Here is a 22273-nt window from a genome sequence, read left to right on the forward strand (position 1 = left end):
ACGACCATGCGATGGAGTCACTGTGGAATCATGGAAGCTTGGCTAGCATCTGTCACGTAGGCGCACGCGGATGGACCAGTTAAGAGAGCTTACATGATGATGAGCAAAGGACCATCCTGCGTTGAGGCTTCGCAATCTTCAGCGGCGCTCACAAACAGAGTATACCTTCTACATACATCATTCTTCACGCATCTGCTGAACATGGGCAAGCAGAATGGCGGTTGCAAGGGACGGATGTGTGATGGTTACCTCAGACCGACCTACGATTACGCCGCTCATTGTCTAAAAATAATCGATGACAACCCTCATAACAGCATTGTGGGTTACGAGCTATACAGTACAACTCTAGAGATCTGATCATCGAGCTCTGGTAGCTTCGGTTTCTTTGGAGCACTTTGCTAATGCATCTCAGGCCAGCTCGGGTTAGCTCGGGCCTCTGGCCCTCAGTGGAGGTTTTGTAGGTCATCAACAATACGAGGTGCTCACGATTGTTCCTTGGAACTTCCCTGGCACGAGGACTTAGAAGGAGCGAAAATGCTGTGTTATGTCTTCGCATAGCCCAACCGCAGCAGCAATGAGGCAGTGGCTAGTGGCAGTGGCCAAAACAAAACAGCGGGATGCCACATGGCCGGGCAATCGAATGAGACATCGCAGTGGCATCGCACAGTGAACTTTCCAAATGGGTAGGCTCCGGGCCGGCCGTATATAAGGCCTCGGCCGTGCGGCGGGTCAGCTCCGTCGTCAGATCCCTCGTTAAACCATCCCTCCTCTCGTCCCACATCATGTCCAACAAAGATTATTACGCTGGCGGCCAGCAGCAGCAGCAACAGTATTACCCACCACAAGGTAGTGATCCTACGTTCTATGCGGCGACCTTGACAGACCGATTGAATTTTTTCTCCTATTGCCGCAGGTCCACCTCAAGGACAGGGTTACTATCCTCAACAGCCGCCGCAGTCCTATCAGGGGTATGGCGGTCAGCCAGGTTACCAGCCCCAGCCCCCACCACAGACAGTCTACGTGTACGCCTTCTATATAGTTACTACACACATGATATTAATCGAGTTCGAAATGGTGGCATTGTTCGTTTTCCAGTCAGCAACCTGCCCCGCAGCAGTCATCGGGTGGTGGAACGTGCACAGCGTGCTTGGCGGGTGTCTGTTTGTGTTGCTGTGCGGAAGGTGCGTGTCGAGCATTCTTGCCTCGCCGTATTGTGCTTACAAGGATATATCCTGTCAGAACTATGCGACTGTCTGTTCTAGGCGTCTCACCCTCTCATCTCACATTTTTCGCCGAACCCATCGGGACGCCGTCTCTTCTGATTGATCCACGTTTCTAATATATATTTGACTGTACTCTTCCCTTTTTAACGGTTTCCACGCTCTTCACATCCAGTTACACCCCGTGTCTGTGGATGTCCGGCCACTGACTTGTAACGGCTACGGCATGATATGATAATGTTTTTTGTGATTTTTTTGACGTCCTCCGTCCTCGTGCGATTTGAGCCGCCGGGTTGATCTACCCTCGGAGAATCAGTCACAGGTCTCGTTATGGTCCAGTGGATCAGTCATATCGGTCAACGAGGGCATTCTCCGAGTCCATGCGAGTCTTCCTTTTCTTCTCGAGTCTACCTTCGCCGCTCTAGTTCCGCATATTTGTTGTCCTAGTCGCGCACGAGAAGCCAGCTTGATGGCACCGCATTGCGAGTATTCACAAGAATTATCTAAGGCAGGGTCCGCTGAGGCTAGAAGTAGTCGCGTTTTCGTATGAAAGACGCCGCTTTGAACGATGGAAGTTATATAGCCCCACCGGTGCCTTTGTGTACTGTACTCGATTCCAGAATGAAAACTTCGACTGGCTGGACATGTCGTACATGTCCACAGTGAGTGACATTGATGACAATGGACACTCGTTCAGACCGGCCCGACTGGTATGCGCGGCCCAAGATGATTGTGCCAACAAGGTTCGTTCCAAGATACGAAGAGGATACAAGTCAAGTGAGAGCGAAGGAAGAAGAGCCTAGTCGTACGGTTGAGTACTTCGAGCCTTGACGCCAAAATGGACGGAATATGATTCGCTTAGGGGGGACGGTTCCGTATCTACCCGCAAGCTGTTGTCACAAAGTGCGTGACATCCTTTCCTCCCAACTCTCCCATCCAAAATGCTGTCGAGGCTGCCTGCGGCTGCTCTCAACAACTCTGCGACATTCGCGGCCGCTCGCTCGGCGTCTCTGCGAACGGCGACGCGCTCTGGCACTGTGAGCATGTCGTTTTACTCCAAGGAGCCTATGGCCAACGTCCTGTTGCTAAATTCTCTCTATTGCCAGCAGCAGGTCCGGTTCGCGTCCTCCGGTGCTGCGTCTTCGAATGCTGCTCAGGTGAGCCTGATTTACTCCTGTAACAAGCATACTCAGCATGCTGATGAATTTATCAAAAGTCCTTCATCAACTCCCGTGCAACCCTCGCCTCGGCAACATTGCTCACCGCTGGCTCGATAGCATGGTACACTCATCTTTACGGCAGCCTTCCCTTCATTGGTGAAGTGCACGCTTCTTCTCCCGCCGAGGATGGCCTTCACCCGCCCGCCTACCCGTGGTCGCACAAGGGCTTGCTTAACACCTTCGACCATGCCAGGTAACATTTTCTTGACCTGTCACGCCTTAACAATCCGCTCATTGTGTTTATACCTCTTCCCCCTTCAATCCCACGCGTCGTAGTATTCGGAGAGGCTATCAGGTTTATCGCGAAGTCTGCGCGGCATGTCACTCCCTTGACCGCATCGCTTGGCGCAACCTCGTCGGTGTGTCCCATACTGCCGATGAAGCGAGGGCCTTGGCCGAGGAGGTCGAGTACACGGACGGCCCGAACGACCAGGGCGAGATGTTCCAGAGGCCCGGAAAGCTTTCGGACTACATGCCCGCTCCTTACCCCAACGAGGAGGCCGCCCGTGCTTCTAACGGTGGTGCTCTTCCTCCTGACCTTTCTTTGATCGTGAAGGCTCGTCATGGCGGCGCGGTGACTTTTCTTCCTTTCGTTGGCCATATGTCGAGAAGCTCATCCCAGTCTTACCCGCAGGACTACCTCTTCTCCCTGCTGACGGGTTACGTCGACGCCCCTGCTGGTGTTGAAATTCGTGAGGGCATGAACTACAACCCTTATTTCCCCGGCGGTGCCATCTCTATGCCTCGTGTGATCTTCGACGGCCTCGTCGAGTATGACGATGGTATGTCTTTTTCACATTTAGCGCGAAGTTCCTTGGGCTAGAATCCATCTCATCATAGGCACACCCGCAACCACCTCGCAGTTAGCCAAGGATGTTACAACCTTCTTGAACTGGGCTGCAGAGCCTGAGCACGATGAGCGAAAGAAGATGGGTCTCAAGGCTGTCATCTTGTTCTCTGCCCTCACCGCCATCAGCTTGTATGTCAAGCGCTTCAAGTGGTCGGTCATCAAGTCCAGGAAGATCTGTGCGTGGAACCCGTGCCTATATTTTGGCTGATGTGCTCACAGTCTATTACTCGCCTCATAGTTTACAGCCCGCCGGTAGATAAGGGCCACTAGAGATACGACAACCGTGTGCTTTCTCTATATTAAACAGGGCCTTACCTACCAGTGTCTCTGTAATATTCTTTTTCAACAGAAATGAACGGTTCATGTCTATTTCGGCCTCATAGCCATTGATCCAATGTGAATGAGGAGACTCGCTATTGCAGCCTTTTCATCACAACATCAACATTTTGCCCTATTGACTTGGTTCGAAATGTTAATGTTGAGGTGCCTTGTGGGTCCGTAGCGCTAAATTTGTGGTGCTCATATAATTTTCCCACGAGCCATTGCACCGATAGAGCAACGTCGGACTCATTGACCCTCCTACCAGTCATCCTCCCTGCCCTCCGTCCACTGCTATCTACGCATTACACCTATAGGCCAGCGTCTTCAGTACTCGTCTAACACAGTCATATCTCTAACATGTCTACTGCTGCTGAGTCTTGGCCGCCACCACTGAAGTTTGTGCGATTTGGTTCGGTTAGGTCACTGCGTTCTGACACCAGCCGCATCGCAGGGAATGGGTTGCTTCGTGTCTAGGACAAATGACAGATTCAAACAGGGAAGAGGCGCAAACAGAGCTACGACAGGTAATATCTGACGCTTACAGCTCAAAGACTCTGTGGACTACCGACTGGGCTGGTGTACAGCTACAAAGGTGTGCTCCTTTGTCATTTGGGTCAATGGTACTTTTCACGCTCCCATCTCTACAAGTTTGCTTCCGAAACCATTCCCAGCATCCGGCAGCCTCAAGCGGAAAATGTGCGTGATGGTCTCATTACGCTCAATCTGTGATTACACATTACTCTGCGAGCTATCCAGACATGCGTCCCCGTCAGCAAACAGCAAGAAGCAAAAGAAGTCTCAAATCAGCAAATCGGCAACCACGAACGCGCTGGATCTCAATGACCGGGTTGCTCTGAATCGCCGAGCAGAGCGTTTCAAACGGGAGCATGAGATTGAGCAACAGAAGTCGCGTACTGGTGGCGGTCAGGCGTCTCTCAAGGCTAACCATAATACCGCTCATCTTTTCAACGCCCCCATGCATTCACGGTCTGCATCGCCGTTTGCAAACTTGGACGATCCTGAGGCGGATCCTGTGAGTCTCGCCTGCACTACCTTCATAGATCTACTTTTCATTGGAATTCATGTGTGGGGCAGAATGTGCCGAACTGGGATCGACACACTATTGTCGGGACATCCAAAGAAACATTCAAAGATTATTTGCGATTGACTTCAGTAAGCTAAGAATGTGTGCATGGTCGGATGTTGAGTTGAATGCCTGTGGCAGGATCCTAAACCAGAACAGATCCGGCCCTATCCCATTCTTCAGCAGACTCTTACGGAACTCAAAAAACGATGGAGAGAGAAGAATAATTATAACTGGATTTGCAGCCAATTCAAGAGTCTACGACAAGATCTCACCGTGCGTTCCTCTGTTTTCTCTGATGAAACAGCATGATCCAGTCAAATCCACAGGTTCAGCGAATAAAAAATGAATTCACTGTGGCAGTGTATGAGATCCACGCTCGGATGGCACTTGAAGTTGTAAGTCGCATTCAGTCGTGGCATCCAGTCGAGTTACTCGTTCACTCAGCATGGAACCAGGGTGATATGGTAGAATACAATCAATGTCAGGCCTCACTGAAGACGTTATATGAAATCGGGATTCCTGGCAAAATCGAGGAATTCACTGCCTATCGCATCCTCATGCTTTTGCATGGACGCAATAGAAGCGGTCTGTTTCTCACCTCACTGCCCTATTCATGCCAACTGACATCAGAATACGGGGGCCATCACAGAATTAAACCTTTACGTAGGTCAGCTAACGCCCAAACAGAAATCGGATGCCGCCGTGCGACACGCGCTTGCGGTTCAGCGTGCGGTCTCGATGGGCAATTACCACGCACTTTTCGAGCTGTACATCGATGCGCCGAACATGGGTGCATATATCATGGATCATTTTATTGACAGGGAGAGGATACGAGCGTTGCTCGTCATGACTCGGGCGTGAGTCCCTCATCAACTACTGCTGATCGCTTGATACCAACACTATACTCTCGCTATCTATCTATTTTCGCTACCTAGATACCAACGATTGCCGATCACCTTCATCCACCAAGAATTGGCATTCGACACGTACGCACAGACCCGAGAATTCCTCATGCAACACCGCGCTGCTCTTTTCGTCAATCCGAACAGCTCTGATGCTGAGAAAGTACTTGATTGCAAGGCGGCATCGGGGGAACTCGGACAGGCATTTGAAGAGAAATACCGCAAGGTCGAAATAAAAGGAAGAATATAGGTCTTGTACTACTTCTCATCTGTCGTGACCATCGATCTATTCGCTTTCGCTGTCCTCTTTTTTCGCGTATTTATTGCATGATCATTGCGGTATCATCGGGTGCCAAAAATGACCTGTATTGTGAAACGCGAGAGTAAGCAACAAGAAGGCGATACCCAAAGTCCAAGATGCAAAGCAGCGACAGAAAGCTCGATACAGGAGTAGTGATAGCGTTCTAGTCCGTGATAACGATGGCATGTATGTACAGTACACTCGAATTATGCAGAGGACAAGAAAGGTGCAGTGGTAGACGATAACGATACAGATAAAGTACAAGGATAGGTCCGGAGGGATAAGTCCAAGATTGATGTCGGTTAGAAAGGAATGGAATGAATGTTGTAATTATGGGCTGGAGGGGAAACACCTGCCAATAAACAACTTCGCCTGACGCGTTCAAGGAGATCGTCATAGCGCTTGCGTTGTTCTAGTGGCACGACGAAACGAGGAAGTCAGTAATCTAGAATTACGATGCAGATACATACGCACCTTGACAAGGATATATGGACGTGAGAAAGTCTATGGGTTCTAGAAAGGCTTTGCACACATCGAGCGCGAAGACTAACGAACTGTCGAATGACCAGAGGGTAAGCGCACTATGATGACGTGAGATCAGTCTTGGAGCGCCCAAAAACATAAGACGAGCAACGAACCGGGATACCTGGCCCATGAACCACCAGACGAACCAAGGCCGCTGAGAGAGATTATGCTTGATGTTGCCCGTGACAGCGTGCATGCCTTGCATCACAGCTTTGGCCCTGCGTTCCTGTTCGCGCACTAGATACACCACAAGCAGACGGTTGATACTTCATTAATGCCGACGCGGGTGCAATTCGTTTGATGGAACAAGCACTTACACCATTCAATAGACTTCTCGCGGCTGGGCCCTGTCAGCCTGCCAATTTAACACACGAAGATGAGTGAATGGAGAAATGCGGTTGAACCATCCGAGTTAGACTGTGACTGCGACTTACGCATGAGGAATGAAACGGCGGAACTCGAATGAAATGCACATGCGGGTGCTGTGGGTGTGTCATTCATCGATATCAGCATCCGAGATCATTTCGAGAACAAACGCTCGAGGATAAAAAGCGCACTTGAAGAGATACTCTCTCCCAGAGTACATGGACGAACGCTCCACCCCACAGACGTGCTTGTTCAGCGCCTCCTCGATTGCCTCAGTCTCAAGCCAGGCGCGGATTGCAAAGTCAGCCTTATCCGCCTCGCTGATCGACGTGTCCGTCCGCAAACTCAAGCAGCTGTGCCATAACAACATCGCACGGAGATACAGTGCCCACACAGTCTCTTTTCCCGTGTTGTTGACCAGGTAGGACTGGGAGAGTAACAGCGCTTCACCTGGGAAGAGGAGAGTATACTGGCAAATCTATGTTAGTACAAGATCAGCTGGACACCAGGGCCGTAGACTGCACGCACGTTCGCCGGATCGATCACGAATAACTCTGGCTGCTTGAATCCTATCGCTGCAGTGTAAGCGCTGTAACCTGCGGCGAGCGTCATAGCGCTCCAGGCAAGCCTTCTACATTCCTCCTTTTTGACCTCCCACTCAGTCCATTCCCTATTCCAGGCAGGCGTATACAACCACAAGGGAGTCTGTTCATGCGCTTCGGGCCACTGCTGGCCAAGTGATAGAGAGTCGCACGTACAGCCTTTTGAGTAAGTGCCGGGATTGTGGCTTTGCGAAAATACAGACTGATTGGCGGTGGAAGACCACTGTGTCGCGAGGGGTTGTTGGATGGGTCCAAGGTTGCTGGCGGGATACTTTTGATCAGAAGCTTGCGACGCCTGATACTGCCAGGGAATAGCTGGGACCGCGTGCCGGGCATACGCAGATGCCTGAGGGTTATCGAGATCCAAGTAAGTCAGCGAAAGCGTTCTGATTACCGAGTCCATCACAGCTAGGGCAGAATCTACGCGCTGTAGAAGATGATCAGGGTGAGCGCAGACTTCGAAGAACGCAAGGATCTATTAAGAAGAGAAGTCCAAAGTTAGAGCTACCCTTCCTAAGGCAGAACAACGAGTACTGACCCAGGCTGCCTGCGCCAGTGACTCGTCGACCCACCGAGCATTCAAACTGGCTTGCAGCATGCCCTGAGCTTCATCCCTCAGCTTGAGCGCCATTCTTCTGCCTTCTTGACCCATTCCTAGTTCTGAGCTCTGAAGGTATATCGACACCGCGAGTGATGCGAGTACCAAACTGGGCTGCATTACGCTCCTTTTTGTGGGATTCAGGAAGTTGTTGTAAAATCGGGGAACGTTGATGAACGAGAACCAGTAGCTAGAGGTCCGGAAGAGAAAGCGCAGGTCATTGACAATTCGCTGTGCTCCCACGTCGCGCTGGGCGCGAGTATGAGTCTGAGCAGCTGTTCCGTGCAAGAACGAGGTGTAGAGGGTCACCAGATGATCCCACCAGACCTTACGGGTGAATTGGAGCGAAGGTTCCGCGATCACATTGTACTCTGTTTGCTCATCATCCGGTATACCGTCAGCAGATAGGTTATGGGCTATCGGACCCGTGTTCGTAATAAAAATATGAGGCATGATGATATCAAAGCCGCGCGATGCTTCGAGTTGTTGATGCGAAGAGGTCTACGGCAACAGCTGTGATGTCAACGAAGAGTGTGAAATGACTTGAGAGGTTGAACGTACAGCCGCGCGTCCGGGTGCAATTGGGGTGAGTGGCCCTTGATCGAACGACGTATCTGATGTGTAGCGTACATTGCTTCCTGAATGCCCTAACAAGCTAGGATTGATTCTCGGGAGCGAGATTAGATTGGGGGGACTATAAGAAGTCGAATCTGACTGGCGATCATGGATTTCGGGAAAGCTTCTTGCCATGATCGAAGGGAGAGCAGCTTGTGGACCATGATCCCCTGCCTTCGAAGACTCCGCCGGTACGTCGGAAGAGTTCGTCGTTCTACGGCGCCTACGTTTGACTGGCTCTCCATAATCGTCCTTTGATCTAGCGGAGCGCGTGCGGGCACCTTGAACCTTGTCAGGTCCCCGACGCTTCGGGGCAGGGTCGTAGTTACATTCGCTATCTGGGTTTGTCCTCTGCATGCAATTGAAGCAGATGGGCTTCGCCCCATCGCAACGTATCTTGCGCCCACGACTAGAGCGCCACACGTGATGATCAGCATGTTTCGGGTGTTGTGAAGACAGAGCCTGGCAGAGCACGTACCACTGGACACATGCTACGAAAACGCGGGTCCTTGGCTTCCCCTGCGTCGTTGGGGGCTGGTCAGGCGCAAGTGCAATGTGCGGCTTCTCTTTGCGCGGCCTACGAGAACGAGACGCTGCGTTATGAGCCCCAGCGATGGCAGAAGGCAATGAAGCGCCGAAGCCGCTGAGCGCCGACGAGGGACTCGCTGAGGATGGTGAAGAGTCGGAATGCGGGTGACGGCGTGCTTGAGACGCAGGCACGTCGACAGATAGCATGCTGTTGCTGAGGGAGTGAGGTATGGAGGGGGAGAGGTCAAGAACATCGTCAAAATGGCCTTGAGTGTGGCTGTATAAGGCGTCCTTCTCAGTGCCTGGCTGTTTCTCGACGCGCGCTCCGCCTTTCCAAGTACGATCAGCCATATTCTGCGAGTAGTGGGATGGGTACCACGACAAGGGACGTGCTGAAGAGGAGCCCTGGGGGATATTGGACGATTGATTTAAAGAGAAGAGATGCTTGGAGGATATGTAGGTGGAGGCGAAAGGGTCATTTTCTGGCATAAGTACGTGATACTAGTCGAGAAGAAGGAAAGGTGATGGATAATCAGAGAGAGAGTGGGAGGATATGGGAACTTGAAGCACGGCAATTAGCAATTTGGGGACCCCCTGGGCAAAAAATGGAACTTAGAAGCTGCTGAAGATGGGTCGTTGCGGGGCAACTAACTGGGGCCCGGACCAACCTCTCATAAGTAAGACAACAGAAGACGACAGGCTTGATCCAATGCCGTGGGAGCCGTATGGGAATACAAAACTTGGGTTCAACAACGTGATCTTATGTACTCCCCCGAGGTAACTCAGATCCCTCACATGGATCACCCTTGATCCTATCGTCTCGTGCATCACCTCCTTTTTCTCCCACTTGGAAGCCCAATGCGAATTCGGTATGCGCCGTCACCGAACCCTGAGCGCACACAGCAAGATGAGTTGCACGAGATATCCTAGTCTGCGAATCACCCCACCGACGTTTAATCCCGCATTCTGGCGGGTATGAAGCGCCGTACGGCAATCTCTCGAATTGAGTATTGTGTCAGATACGCGGGGGATTGAAGCATATGGGGCCCAAGCCTTGACAAGGCCGGGATTGTCACATAAGACAATATAAGTGTCTGGCAGAGGCATGGTATCAGCACAGCTACCGGCAAATATAGCACGTAACATTACTTTTTGCACTTGGGAGTTGACACGATTTATAGTACTCAGCCATTGCCAACTGAACGGTGCTACATTCTGGAGATCGAAAGGCGACGTCTTTGCATCGTCTGGATCCTCGTACACCGGTATGAGGACCAAGGCGAATCTGGTGGGACCGCACGTGAAATCGGATCAAAGAGTGGAGGCATCAAGAAACGTACTCTGCGTGGTGGAATACAGGTCCCCGTTTGTACAAGAGATAATCTACACAAAATTTGATTCCATTCTTGACAACCCACCCGAGAGAGCGGTAATGATGATGGAAGACATAGTTGATGAGGAAGGGGTTATCGGCGCGCGGGGGAAGCGTAAGGGGCGAGGGAAGCGTGGCATAGGTCGGTAAATGGGCAGATTGAAACGCCAGCCAGATGTCTGGAAGGGTCATAGGTTCCAGCTGCGGACAACGATCAGCACTTGTGCAGCGACGTGCGAATCATGCTCACTGATTTTGGATCAAGGACAGTCAAGCAATCGAGCGCCCAGATCAGGAAAAACGCCTCCGGTAGGGTGAGCTGCAGGTGCTCCAAATCCTCAAGAAGCTCCGCAGCATCATCTTCATCCTGTTCCGGTGGTGTCTCCGGTAAACTCACGGTTCCAGCATGGACAGTGGACGGTTTCCACGTTGCGGCAGATGGGATGGACGCTTTCGTTTCTTCGGCTGGGATAATGCGGCCTTCCGCAAACGCGGCCTCTGCCTCCGCAGCAGCAGCAGCAATGGCTCGTGCTCGATCTAACTTGAACTGTTTTCTCTCGGCTCTCCGTTTGGCAGTGACCTCTTCCGACGTCATGTCTGAGGTGTCAGACTTCATTCATCAACTATCATTTGCTATCATTTGATGAACATAGACATACATTTTCCAGCAGCATTGCGGGTGTTGATTTTTCGTGCGAGCCAACTAGGCTCGCTCCGTGACAAATTACCCTTTCCAAAAAAGCCGCGCCTCCACAAGATCATGGAATCCTTGGCATTCGTGACCCACACGGAGCGTGTCGTGGGATCAAATATACCTTCGCAGTGAGGATTGACAATGCGCGATGCTGATATGCCGAACAGGCCCAAGACCGATGAGACTGCATTGCTCTCCGGGGCATCGAGCACAAGCGGGATAGGGTACGCGTAGATTCGGTTATTTTCCTCGCGTTTGCCGGCGGCTTTCCTTGCACCCGCACTGTTGCGTCCGCGATTGGATGATGAAGCCATGCACGAATGAAATATTGCTTATATGAACGAGATAAAAGGGCGAGGAGATGGGGAAACAAATGAGATGACTCGGATTGAAGGTACAGTGAAAGGAGGTTCTGCCAAACAGCGCGTCAACAGCGCGATCGCACGTGGCCGCTCTGGTAGCGACCCGTCTTGCTCGACTGCTCCGTTCCTTGACCGCCTCGGAGACGACTCGATTTATATACAATCCAACACGCGCCCGGAGCAATGTCAGTGAATCAGAGAAGGGCAGAGATTGAGGCGAAGCGTGCTAAGCTCGCCGAGCTTCGCAAGGCGCGGCAGGACCGACAAGCGGAGAGGCGAATTTCTGATACAGTGAGCTCAACATACCACCCTCTTTCATCGTCAACCTGACTCCCCACCGGGAATTGAGGCAAATATTCCTTCTGCTGCACGCAGGGACGTCGACCAACTTGTGAACCAACTCGTTGGCGATGGCTCGTCTTCGTTCCGCACACCAGACATGACCCCTTCTCCCTCCGTGCCCGGCACACCGTCCTTGGGGCATGCAATCAATCTCCCTGGCCCTTCGGGCCTAAATCCATCTGGAAGAGTCAGTCGTCAGAGCGATGCTGCCTCTGACCTGCTGAGCATGGGTACCACATTGATGAACTCCGGGACTGACAATATACTTGACCGGTGCGTACCTGTTCTCTGGATAACCACCATAGATGTGAATATCCTTGAAGGACCATGACGCCGCGTTTGATTCCGGACTTGATCGACGTAGAGCAGGAATTGTTTGAATTACCCCAACGGGTACGCCCTACTATTGACTTCGTGCAGAACCAGCTCATACAGCGTGTACAATCAGGAGCGTGTTACGTATAACAAAGAGATCCAGACAACTTATTTTGAGGAACCTGCACAGCGACCTGACGAGGAAGAGATCCGGGAGCGAATCTTTCACGAGCGTGACTTATTAGACGCTGAACGAGCAAGGGAGAAGGAGCTCGAAGAGGAGAGCGTTCAGCTTGACAATGAGATTGAGAAAGCGCTTCGGGGTGAGTGTCTTCAGCAACCAGCAGTTTGCGTTTGTTATCTTCTGTTACTGAGCAATTTATTCAGAGCTGACTGAGGAGGAAAGGACGAGCATCTTCACCGCACCTGAGTTTTTGGATTTCGTTGAGCAGTCATCTAAGATTGTGCAACGAGCTCTGAACGATAATTATGACTATATTCGCGACTATACCTCAGGCGCAGAGACAGGAGCGTGAGTATCATCCTTCTATGAACACTAGCGCGCAAGACATTTGACAAGGTTTGACCATTCAGGGACGACTCCGAAGGGAAGCGTGTCAAGCAAGTATGCGCTTTCTGGGACGAGCAACAGTGCAAGAACAGATCCATAACGGATGTGGACTGGTCTCCAAAGGTACCCATGATATCCCTACACTCACTACGGTATCGTTGACCTCGTATGTCAGTTCCCCGAGCTTAGCGTGGCATCATACAACAAAAACCCTGCTGCGCTGAACGAACCAGACGGTATCGTCGCTGTATGGAATCTGCACCTCCTCGAACGACCAGAATTTGTCTTCCACTCACAGGCAATTACTCACGTCGCCTGTTGAAGATTAGTAACTGACACCTATTTGTAGTCCGATGTCCTCTCCGTGACGTTCTCACCGTTCCATTCAAACCTTGTCTTTGGCGGGACTTACTCGGGCCAGATATTACTGTGGGACACACGATCGAAACATCTGCCGGTTCTGAAGACGCCGCTGTCCGCAGCCGGACATACACATCCGGTGTATGCGATGCAGATGGTTGGAACACAGAATGCGCACAACTTGATTACCAGCAGCACAGATGGCATGGTATGTAGCTGGCTGGTGGACATGCTAGCGCAGCCACAGGTGAGTTCATAGCCCCCCACTCTTGGTGCAGTTCGTGTCTCAAAAAAAAACATTAGGAAACACTTGAGCTCGTTCATGCAGGCCACAATAAAACCAATGAGGTATCGATCACGACGCTGGACTTCCCAGACAATGAGACGACAACCTTTTGGGTAGGCACGGAGGAAGGCAACATCTACCAGGCGAACCGTTATGACCGCGCGGGCGCAAAGGCGGGGCTTAATCAGTATGACGTTTACCGTGGCCATTCAGGTCCCGTCATGGGACTGCACTTTCATCCCACCATCGGGCCTGTGGATTTCTCCGACCTGTTCCTGACCTGTTCTGTCGACTGGACCATCAAGCTGTGGAGAGCCAGGTCGCTGGCGAAGACATCGACGACGGCACATAATGTTGCGCCGATCTACTCGTTTGAAGAGGCAGATGACTACGTGTACGACGTGAAATGGCATCCTGCACACCCTGCACTGTTTGCGTCCGTCGATGGATCAGGCAAGTTCGACCTGTGGAACCTGAACATCGACACGGAGGTCCGTATCTTCTCTTCTATTCCTGCATCGTGTGCACATGCTAAATAGGGTTCGGCGTTTTGCGAAGGTTCCTGTCGTGTCTACGGCTGTGAGTCCAGGGCATTCTATTAACAAGCTGCAATGGGACCGCAAAGACGGCCGGAGGGCCATCATGGGTGGCAGCGATGGCAGGCTTTATGTGTACGATGTCGGGGATTTGGCGATTCCTCGGGAGGCAGAGTGGAATGACATGCAGAAGACGACAGCTGGTTTGATCGGTGGGGGGCAGACGAATGGTGCTTTGGACGGGGATTCCTCTCGTCCCCTTACCGGTCGGTAATCATCAATGTCATACTATGTGAGAGGATCTTTCTGGTTTGCGTACATGGAATTTGGTTCAACGCTGTGAACCGATCACAGCTGGCTCCCAGTATACCCCTATACCTTGATTCGCGCTGTATAATGATCCGCGCACTGTGCGGACTTGATTTTGTCGCAGCAAACGTGCGTCTCAGGACTGCCAGCGGGATGATAAAGCCCAGGCGCTCAAGCGTCTGTTCCGTTACTTCCGCCACGGCTCTCCGGCTCTAGCTCTGCAACGGCGGCCAACGTGAAATTCTCGTCGTAAATACGAAAACCATAAGAATGAAGTAGTGTGTGTGCCAGTCCGCTATCGCTCCACCTTTATCCTGAGACCGATCCAAGAATGTTTGGTGAGTGTCGGCGTGGTCACCAGCGGGACGCGGCGTGCCGTTACTTATGTTATCCCGAGCATTCATCCGCAGGGCACTCGTGTCCATCTTTCCTCCCGCGCATACCAACAACCCTCCATTTACCCCCAGCGCGTTCAATCTCTTCTCAAAACGCACCATGTCAGCACAAAGCTTCCACCAGGTGCGTCTCAGTACGGCGAAGGCTCCCAGTGAACCGGCGGAGTTGTCCTGATCAGATAATATTTCTGTCTCATCGCGTTAGGCCCCGCACAAGTGAGTACATTGGATACATTGGAGGGTTTGACGCTGACAGGGATGACTTGGGATTTTGCGTCAAAAGGCTGCTATTGTGAGTCCTACTCATCGCGATGATGAACGCCCCGCATATTGAGCCATGATCATCTCCAGAATCCCTGGCCCCGTCGAAGTTACGGATGAGGTACACTCTTCCATCCGTCTCTCACAACGCGTACGACGAATGCACCCTCATTCCTGCTTGTTCGCTTCATGGTCAGGTCCTCTTCGCAAACGCCCACCCCTCCGTCTCCCATATGTCCGCGGAATTCGTGTCCGCCTTTGGTGACAGCTTACGCATGACAAGGTGCGCACTACTTGATCCGCGTGCTCACTTCGTCCAACGTAAGATCAGGGAGGTCGTCTACTCCAAGGATGCACAGCCATTCCTCATCTCAGGATCGGGAACCTTGGGCTGGGACCAGGTAGGCTGGCGTAAACAACCTTGTTACTATCGTCCTCTTCTCCCGAAACTCATGTCGGGCCCCGCATTTATTCTTAGGTTTCTTCGAATCTCGTGGAGGCTGGTGAGAATGCTCTAGTGCTCAACACGGGCTACTTTGGCGAAAGCTTCGCTGATTGGTGTGTATAGAGACCGACTCGCGCCCCGATAGTCTGCTGATATTGCTCCGTGTAGCCTCCGAACATATGGCGCCAATGTCGATCAAATTAAGGCCGAATTAGGTACCACTGTCAGCCTCAAAGAGGTCGAAAAGGCGTTGCAGGCCAAGAAGTATAAGATTGTCACGATTACCCACGTAGACACATCGACAGGCACGTCTATTTTCACCTTTGCTATACTCATATCGATTTGTTTAACGTTCTCTACGCCAGCTGTTCTGTCGAATCCGAAGGCGGTTGCTGAGGTTGTGAGGAGAGTGTCACCAGATACGCTCGTGATTTTGGATGCTGTTTGCGCCGTGGCGAGCGAGGAGATTCGCATGGATGACTGGAGCATCGATGTAGTCGTATCTGCCAGCCAGAAAGGCCTTGGTGCACCCCCCGGTCTCAGCGTCGTCGTTGCCAGCCAGAAAGCACTGCAGGTGAGCAATGCCAACGCGTCACATCACTTTGATCTCACAAAAAGACCCGAGCGTAGGTAGCTGCAGCGCGATCGACACCTGTCTCTTCGTACTATGCGAGCTGGAAGAGGTAAATGATTTTTTTTCGACTCACTTGATCGTCACTAACGTGCACAAGATGGCTTCCCATCATGACAGCGTACGAGAAAGGATCAGCCGCCTACTTCGCCACCCCCCCAGTCAACCTCATCTTTGCGTTCAACCAATCCCTGACACAGATCGTCAAGGGTTCGTCATCCCTCGAGGAGCGCTTCAAGCTCCACGCGGACGCTAGCAATCGCCTCAAGGCGGCGGCTAAAGAGCTCGGTCTGAAGCAACTCGCTGCTGACCCCTCAATAGCTGCGAATGGTATGACAGCGGTAAGCTTGAGACAATTCTCCGTCATGTAGAGAATTTGTGGCTGACACGAGGGGAAAGCTGTGGTGTCCTCCGGGCGTGAAGTCATCAGAGCTACTACCCCTCTTCCTCAAGAAGGGTGTCGTTATTGCAGGTGGCCTAGGCGCGGAAAAAGGTTTGCTTTCCACCCCGCTCTGCTCGCCTACCGTTCACCAACCCACCCCGTTTCACCTCCCACTAGATAACTACTTCCGCATAGGGTAAGTCACAGGCGCTCATCTCCTAATATTGCACTCTCCAGGCTAACTTTCTTCCTCGCTACAGCCATATGGGCACCACGGTCGCGAACGCGGAGCGTGGCGACGTCGAACGCATCATCGCGGTGCTGAAGGAGGTGATCGCAGAGGCAACAAGTAAGAGTGCATGACGAGGAACCGATCGTTCCGGGACAATGTGTCTGCAGCGTGTATAATCAAATTCTGATCGCTCATTCCTTCACTGCAGGCCGCCCCTCCGGAGAGTCTGCCGCTGCTGTGCAGCCCCGACTTTGAAATTCACTTTTCGCTAAGATCTAAGCATAAATAAGGGATTGTTATCCGACGTTGGGCACCTGCCCATCAACAATACACCTAGCCTCAAGCATATGTTTGCACTGGCTAGCCAGCCGCCCACAGCGAAAGCCAACTGAGCCCATCTACACTTTCTTTGATTTTCGGAGACAGCGATCAAGGGAAAAAAACCCTCCTACCGGTACGTCATCTTGCAGACCTGTGCGAAGTGGCATTCTTCGCCCAGAATCACCCAACGGCGAACAGCCCAAGCTCTGAAAGCGCTCTCAAACAGACGCTTGCCTTGTGAATATGACTGAATAAACATGCGTTATGGAACAAATTACGATTACAAATGCACAGCGTTAGATGTAGAGTCTCCCAGTCCCAGCGATAAAAAAACCCCTCCACCTGAACACTACTACTACGCGGCGAGAGCGATCTCCCGGTGTGGCGCCTCGCCGCCCATACGATCGTACCACGCAGCCCCAGAGGTCGTCGGTGCGATGTACCCCGCGCGGATGACGAAATCGCCAAAGCGCTCGCCGTCCTCCCGTTCGAGCGCGTAGCGCTTGATCATCGGCTCGAGGATGGCGAGGATCTCGGGCTCCGTCACGCTCTCTGTGTTTCACGAAAGAAAACGATGGTCAGGAATTCGCACTCGAACGAACGCTTGCTGCAACACGCGGACGAACCTCTGTAGATCTTGTTCAGGCGCTGCCCATAAAAGCCTCCCCCGAGCAGCATGAGGTACGTCCCGGGCGCCTTGCCTACGAATGCAATCTCTGCAGCGCGCGTCAGCTCACATGAGGCCACCGATCGCCGGCGGTGATCACGAACCAGCAATATAAGGTCGGGCACAGCCGTTCGGGCACCCTGTCATGCGCATGACGATCGAGTCGTTGCGAAGGCCATTTTCCTCGCAAATCTTCTCGACCTTGTCGACGAGAAGAGGGAGATACTGTATATATGCGGTATCCCCAGTCAGTTACCCCCAAATGTCAACGCCAAAGGGATCAACGCACCCGTTCCGATTCGGCCATGGCAAGCCCTGGGCGGTCACATCAATTGAGCACGCACACCAACTTGGGTCTCGTGGCCGTCACTTACCGCATGTAGGGAACGCAACGCAAGCCGAGGATGACAGCCGCAGCGCAGAGAAATTCACGTTATCCAGCTTATACAGCGCGAGCAGCCGCTTGATCTCGGGCAAGTCCTCCGTCGCGACCTCGGTGATGATCAGATGCTGATTGGCCGTCAGCCGGAAGCGGCCCTTGTGGACCTTCGCGATCTCCCTCAGCGCCGTCTTGAAGTCGCGGTCCGGCTCGTCCTGGATGCGCCCGTTCTCGATGAAGCACGTGAAGTGGTGCTTGCCGTCCTCGCCGGTCTTCCATCCAAAGTCGTCCGTGTTGCGGTCGAACGAGAACGGACGGGCGGGCTGGAGGTGGTACCCAAGCAGTTTCTCAACCTCTGCCTGGAACGTCTCCAGGCCCATCCGGTCGATGGTGTACTTCAAGCGGGCGTTCTTCCGGCTACGCAGCGAGGACACACGACGTCAGAGAACCTCAAAAGCGATCAGAGAGCGTCAACTTACTCGGCACGATTGCCGTTGTCTCTTTGCACGATCATGATCTTCTCAGCCACCTCCGCACCCTGCTCAGGCGTGCAGAAGCCAAGGACCGAACCGGTTCGCGGATACGTCTTCTTGTTACCATGGGTGACACCCATACCTCCGCCGGCAGTGACATTAAATCCGGCAAGTTCGCCGTCTTCGCCCATGATGGCGATGAACCCAACATCATTTGCAAAGACATCGACGTCGTTCGTCGGAGGAACCGCGATCGCCACTTTGAACTGAGATACAGGTGTCAGACAGGTTGACGAGATTTACACAAGGGACGGGGACGCACCTTCCGAGGAAGATAGAATTCGCCATAGAGGGGCTCAAAGTCCTGCAAAGCCTCGCCAGCCACAAGCTTCTTGTCGAGCCAGATCTCGTGGTATGCCGAGGTCCTCGGGAGGAGGCGCTCGCTGACGTTCTTCGCAAATTCGTACACCTGAGCGTGCAACTTGTTGTAGGTCGGTATGCAAGACACAAGGACGTTACTAACGGGGATTTAAAAAATCGCGTCAGTCAACCACTAGACTCAAACAATCAACTGCCAGAGAAAACCAAATACCGATTGACGTCTCCGCACGCCGCCAGAGTGTCCAAGAGCGCCCTATTGATGTCCTGGATCGAAGGCTTCAGGTGCCGCTTGATGACCCCGTGGAACTGGAACGTCTGGCGCGTCGTGAGCTTAAAGTTCCCGCACCCATGCTCGTCCGAAATCTGGTCCATCGCGAGCCACTGCTGCGGCGAGCACACGCCGCCGGGCATGCGCACGCGGATCATAAACGAATACGCGGGCTCGACGCCCTGCGCCTGCCGCTCGTCGCGGATGTCGCGGTCGTCCTGCTGGTATATGCCGTGGAACTTGGTGAGCTGCGTGTCGCTCGGGGCGAGCGCGCCCGTCGTCGTGTCCTCCAGGCCCTCCGCGATTGTCCCGCGCAGGTACTGCGACGCGATCTTGATGTGCTCATTCGTGATCGGCTCCGACTCGGCCTCCGTCACCTCGATCGAGTCGACGCCGAGCGCCTTCCACAGCAGCGGCTCCCAGACCTTGTAGCCGGTCTCCGAGCCGTCCGCGTCCTGGTCGTCACCGAGGCCCGGATCCGCGATGCGCTCGCCCCCGAGCTGCGCGAGTCGCGCGTCCAGGTCCTTCCCAGGCTTGTTGTAGTAGTGCGCATCCTCGGCCCGTGGCCAGTAGTGGCTGTCGCCCATGGCGAACACGGAGAACTTGAGGTTCGGGAGTACCTTCTCGCCTTTCGCTACCGCGGCGTTTACAGCCTTGAAGAAGTTCCTCGCGTTCTGCGGGGGCTCGCCCTGACCGGCGGTGGACGTGACGAACACGACGTGCTCCTCCTGTGCAAGACCCTCCAAGCTCATCGAGTCCAGGAAGTGTATCGTGACGGACAGCCCCCGCGCCTGGGCACGGCGCGCCAGCCTCTTCGCCTTCTTCTCCGCCGCGCCCCCGTCGGACGCGTACAGAACCAGCAACGGTGGCGCGTCGATGCCGTCGAGCAGCTCCGCATACGCCTGCTGCGCCTTCCTCTTCCTCGCCTCCTTCACGCTCTCGCCCAAGCTACTGACCAGCTCCGACGCCAGCTGGGGCTTCGACCGCACGAGCTGCGAGAGGTGGTTCTGGCGGTCGAGGAACGCCTGTAGGTCGTTCTTGATGGCATCAGAGTCGAGAGAAAACGGCTCCTTGCCCTGCGCCTCCTTGCTCGGGTCCCAGCGGTACAGGGGCCAATAGCCAGAGTCCACGGCCAGCTTCGTCTCCTTCAACAGATCAAGCGCCGCGGAATCTTCACTCGTATAGGGTAGGTAGGCGAGGACGACGCTGGGCCCATTGAATTTGTCCGCCTCCATGAGGGATTGGAGAACCTGCGCATAGGACGAGTACACGGCGACGCTGGCAACGTAGGCATCGCCGTGGTTCATCGCGTACAGCCCGACATCGTGCTTGCGACGGTGAGGGTCTCCAGAGTTCCGCGAGGAATACGGCAGGGTGTCGAGGATGAGGATGTTGATATTGAGCCCTGAGGCGATGGCATGGTGCAGGCCAGAGGAGCCCAGATCGTACGACCACGCGTCGGACCCGATGATCCACCTCGACAGCGCCGGAAAGTGGGCTCGAAGGGCGAGGATGCGATCCGCAGCCTTGTGCGCGACGGATGCAGTCTCGAGGGCTTCGACGATTTCAATGCCGAGCTGCCGGCTCTTCACACCGTCGTCTTTTGCGAGGGTCCACTGGCTCAGGAGCGCGTGGAGCTCGGGCTCGACGTCACCAGTCTGCAGGAGATCCTGAACGGCACGTATGAGATCGGAGCGCTGCTCGAGCTCTCCGCGAATGCGGCCCAGAGCAAATTCGGGGCTCGTGGCCATTTCTCCCTGGGATGACACGAGGGCGGGGGAGTTGGAGATCTCCATCCGGTCGCCGAAAAGGTGGGAGAGGATTTTGGTGTAGGATGATTCGTGTTTTGGGACCTGCGGCGTTGCGAGAGGGGCAGATTCCGAGATGGCGGAGGGGCCGAGCATGAGGCGCTCTGAAGGGGACAATGTCTGTGCGCTCTCGACGAGGCTCAGAATGTCGTCAGACTGAATGGAACTCGCGTCGCCGAGAGTCGCACTGTGCACGACGGGCCGTGTCTCGGGATCGTGATGTTGAAGGGAGCTGATGATCTCGAGGAAGATGGGCGTCCACTTCATGGACCACTTGGCGATTTGCTCGAGCACGATGACCCGTTTTGCGGACGAGGGGATGGAGCTCGCGATGCGCGAGGAGGGGAACGGGGTGACGAGAGAGATGTCCACGAACGAGACGCCTTCAACTGTAAAGTCGAAGTTTGCGCGTCCGAGGATGAAGATGACAGTGTGAGGCTCTGAACTCCCATGCTGAACGGTCGGACGCTGCGTCCGGCGGACCAAGGCGAGAGTGGACAATGCGGCGGACTCGTAAGCCTTGAGCAGGTCGGCTGTCGCAGGATCTGCGGAAGAGTGTGCAAGAGGAGAGGAAAGGCTGGACATGCTGGGACTGTGGGCATGGCCATTGGCCCTAGAAGGGGAGCGCTTCTCTGCAATGAGAAACGGCTGAACCTGATCCTCTGCGACCTCCTCCACCGTCTCGTTCTGGCTTCCGACGTGGAAAACGTGAACGACTGCTTTCCTCTCGGAGCGCGCAAGACGAGAAGCGAGCAGCGCATTGTCATGGGCTTGCTGGGCGGTAGAGGAGTGAAGGAAGTACGGGACCGCAGAGCGGAGAATGGCGGCGTCGGATAGGTCGTTATCCGTAGCGAGATGCAAGACAAGGGGGAGCGAGGAGAGCTCTGCGAGGTGGGGGAGGAGGCGGGTCAAAGCCTGAGAGGTAGAGGATGTGTAGGCGAGCAAAGAGGCTGCGTGATCCCGGAGAAGGATTGATGCAGGGTCGGCCGCGCGTGGGATGGAGATCAACGAAGCACCCCGTGTGCTTCGCGGCGAGGCTTTCCAGTAGTTGGAAAAAGCGGACTGCGAGTCAACGACGACGTCGGAGGCAAGGTATGCGACCCGTGCGACTGCCGCGATGGATGGGGTGACCGACATGGCAGAAAACTGGCGAGAAATAAATTCAAGGTCAGTGAGGAGGGAGCGGTGAGGGTCGAAGACGAGTGTACCTGTGACCGAGCGTCGGAAGACAAAATTGCGGACAAAGGGCTGTGGACATTGAATATATAACGCAGGGTATTCGGAATTGTCGCGAGCACCTCATCCGTTTGCAGCTGCTTGTCCGTGCCCATATCCGGCACTCAACGCC

General features: G+C 53.8%; 8 protein-coding genes across 8 annotated transcripts; 5 read left to right on the top strand and 3 right to left on the bottom strand.

The window, feature by feature from the left end:
- Positions 1-749: 749 nt before the first annotated feature.
- On the top strand, positions 750-1484 carry HETIRDRAFT_410889 (uncharacterized protein). Its single transcript, XM_009551061.1, has one exon. It carries the CDS (start codon positions 783-785, stop codon positions 1260-1262), a length of 480 nt encoding a protein of 159 aa, XP_009549356.1. The 5' UTR covers positions 750-782; the 3' UTR covers positions 1263-1484.
- Positions 1485-2161: 677 nt separating this feature from the next.
- HETIRDRAFT_36149 (uncharacterized protein) lies at positions 2162-4000 on the top strand (the record flags this gene model as incomplete). The annotated part of the gene is made up of 7 exons (XM_009550451.1): positions 2162-2257; positions 2327-2377; positions 2437-2633; positions 2717-3014; positions 3075-3222; positions 3281-3466; positions 3529-4000. 7 exons carry the CDS (start codon positions 2162-2164, stop codon positions 3558-3560), a joined length of 1008 nt encoding a protein of 335 aa, XP_009548746.1. The 3' UTR covers positions 3561-4000.
- HETIRDRAFT_478452 (uncharacterized protein) lies at positions 3969-5940 on the top strand (the record flags this gene model as incomplete). The annotated part of the gene is made up of 10 exons (XM_009551062.1): positions 3969-4006; positions 4063-4203; positions 4260-4307; positions 4368-4644; positions 4707-4784; positions 4837-4971; positions 5025-5093; positions 5154-5283; positions 5348-5555; positions 5634-5940. 10 exons carry the CDS (start codon positions 3969-3971, stop codon positions 5848-5850), a joined length of 1341 nt encoding a protein of 446 aa, XP_009549357.1. The 3' UTR covers positions 5851-5940.
- Positions 5941-5946: 6 nt separating this feature from the next.
- On the bottom strand, positions 5947-9545 carry HETIRDRAFT_478457 (uncharacterized protein). The gene is made up of 10 exons (XM_009551063.1): positions 9086-9545; positions 8550-9016; positions 7933-8408; positions 7321-7869; positions 6984-7261; positions 6861-6908; positions 6744-6781; positions 6540-6663; positions 6376-6482; positions 5947-6313 (listed from the first exon to the last, which is right to left on the bottom strand). The coding sequence occupies exons 1-10, from the start codon at positions 9484-9486 to the stop codon at positions 6204-6206; spliced, it is 2598 nt and encodes an 865-aa protein (XP_009549358.1). The 5' UTR covers positions 9487-9545; the 3' UTR covers positions 5947-6203.
- A 543-nt stretch (positions 9546-10088) lies between these two features.
- HETIRDRAFT_324524 (uncharacterized protein) lies at positions 10089-11515 on the bottom strand (the record flags this gene model as incomplete). The annotated part of the gene is made up of 5 exons (XM_009551064.1): positions 10089-10229; positions 10285-10420; positions 10476-10708; positions 10758-11104; positions 11167-11515. The coding sequence occupies 5 exons, from the start codon at positions 11513-11515 to the stop codon at positions 10089-10091; spliced, it is 1206 nt and encodes a 401-aa protein (XP_009549359.1).
- A 231-nt stretch (positions 11516-11746) lies between these two features.
- On the top strand, positions 11747-14247 carry DNAI1 (cytoplasmic dynein with WD40 domain; the record flags this gene model as incomplete). Its single annotated transcript, XM_009551065.1, has 10 exons — positions 11747-11854; positions 11913-12178; positions 12229-12298; positions 12354-12543; positions 12608-12752; positions 12815-12914; positions 12967-13038; positions 13141-13398; positions 13455-13928; positions 13996-14247. The coding sequence occupies 10 exons, from the start codon at positions 11747-11749 to the stop codon at positions 14245-14247; spliced, it is 1935 nt and encodes a 644-aa protein (XP_009549360.1).
- A 471-nt stretch (positions 14248-14718) lies between these two features.
- Positions 14719-16829, top strand: AGT1 (putative aminotransferase class V). The gene is made up of 14 exons (XM_009551066.1): positions 14719-14801; positions 14883-14893; positions 14961-14969; positions 15029-15059; positions 15136-15221; positions 15270-15339; positions 15417-15496; positions 15552-15688; positions 15749-15957; positions 16014-16066; positions 16115-16355; positions 16414-16507; positions 16574-16592; positions 16657-16829. The coding sequence occupies exons 1-14, from the start codon at positions 14778-14780 to the stop codon at positions 16757-16759; spliced, it is 1167 nt and encodes a 388-aa protein (XP_009549361.1). The 5' UTR covers positions 14719-14777; the 3' UTR covers positions 16760-16829.
- Positions 16830-17181: 352 nt separating this feature from the next.
- Positions 17182-22183, bottom strand: HETIRDRAFT_156052 (uncharacterized protein; the record flags this gene model as incomplete). The annotated part of the gene is made up of 9 exons (XM_009551067.1): positions 17182-17501; positions 17576-17665; positions 17721-17841; positions 17906-17931; positions 17991-18412; positions 18475-18734; positions 18791-18986; positions 19061-22034; positions 22168-22183. The coding sequence occupies 9 exons, from the start codon at positions 22181-22183 to the stop codon at positions 17305-17307; spliced, it is 4302 nt and encodes a 1433-aa protein (XP_009549362.1). The 3' UTR covers positions 17182-17304.
- Between the last annotated feature and the right edge of the window lie 90 nt (positions 22184-22273).

The sequence above is a fragment of the Heterobasidion irregulare genome (genome assembly GCF_000320585.1).
Source record: "Heterobasidion irregulare TC 32-1 unplaced genomic scaffold scaffold_08, whole genome shotgun sequence".
In the NCBI taxonomy this organism is placed as follows: domain Eukaryota; kingdom Fungi; phylum Basidiomycota; class Agaricomycetes; order Russulales; family Bondarzewiaceae; genus Heterobasidion; species Heterobasidion irregulare.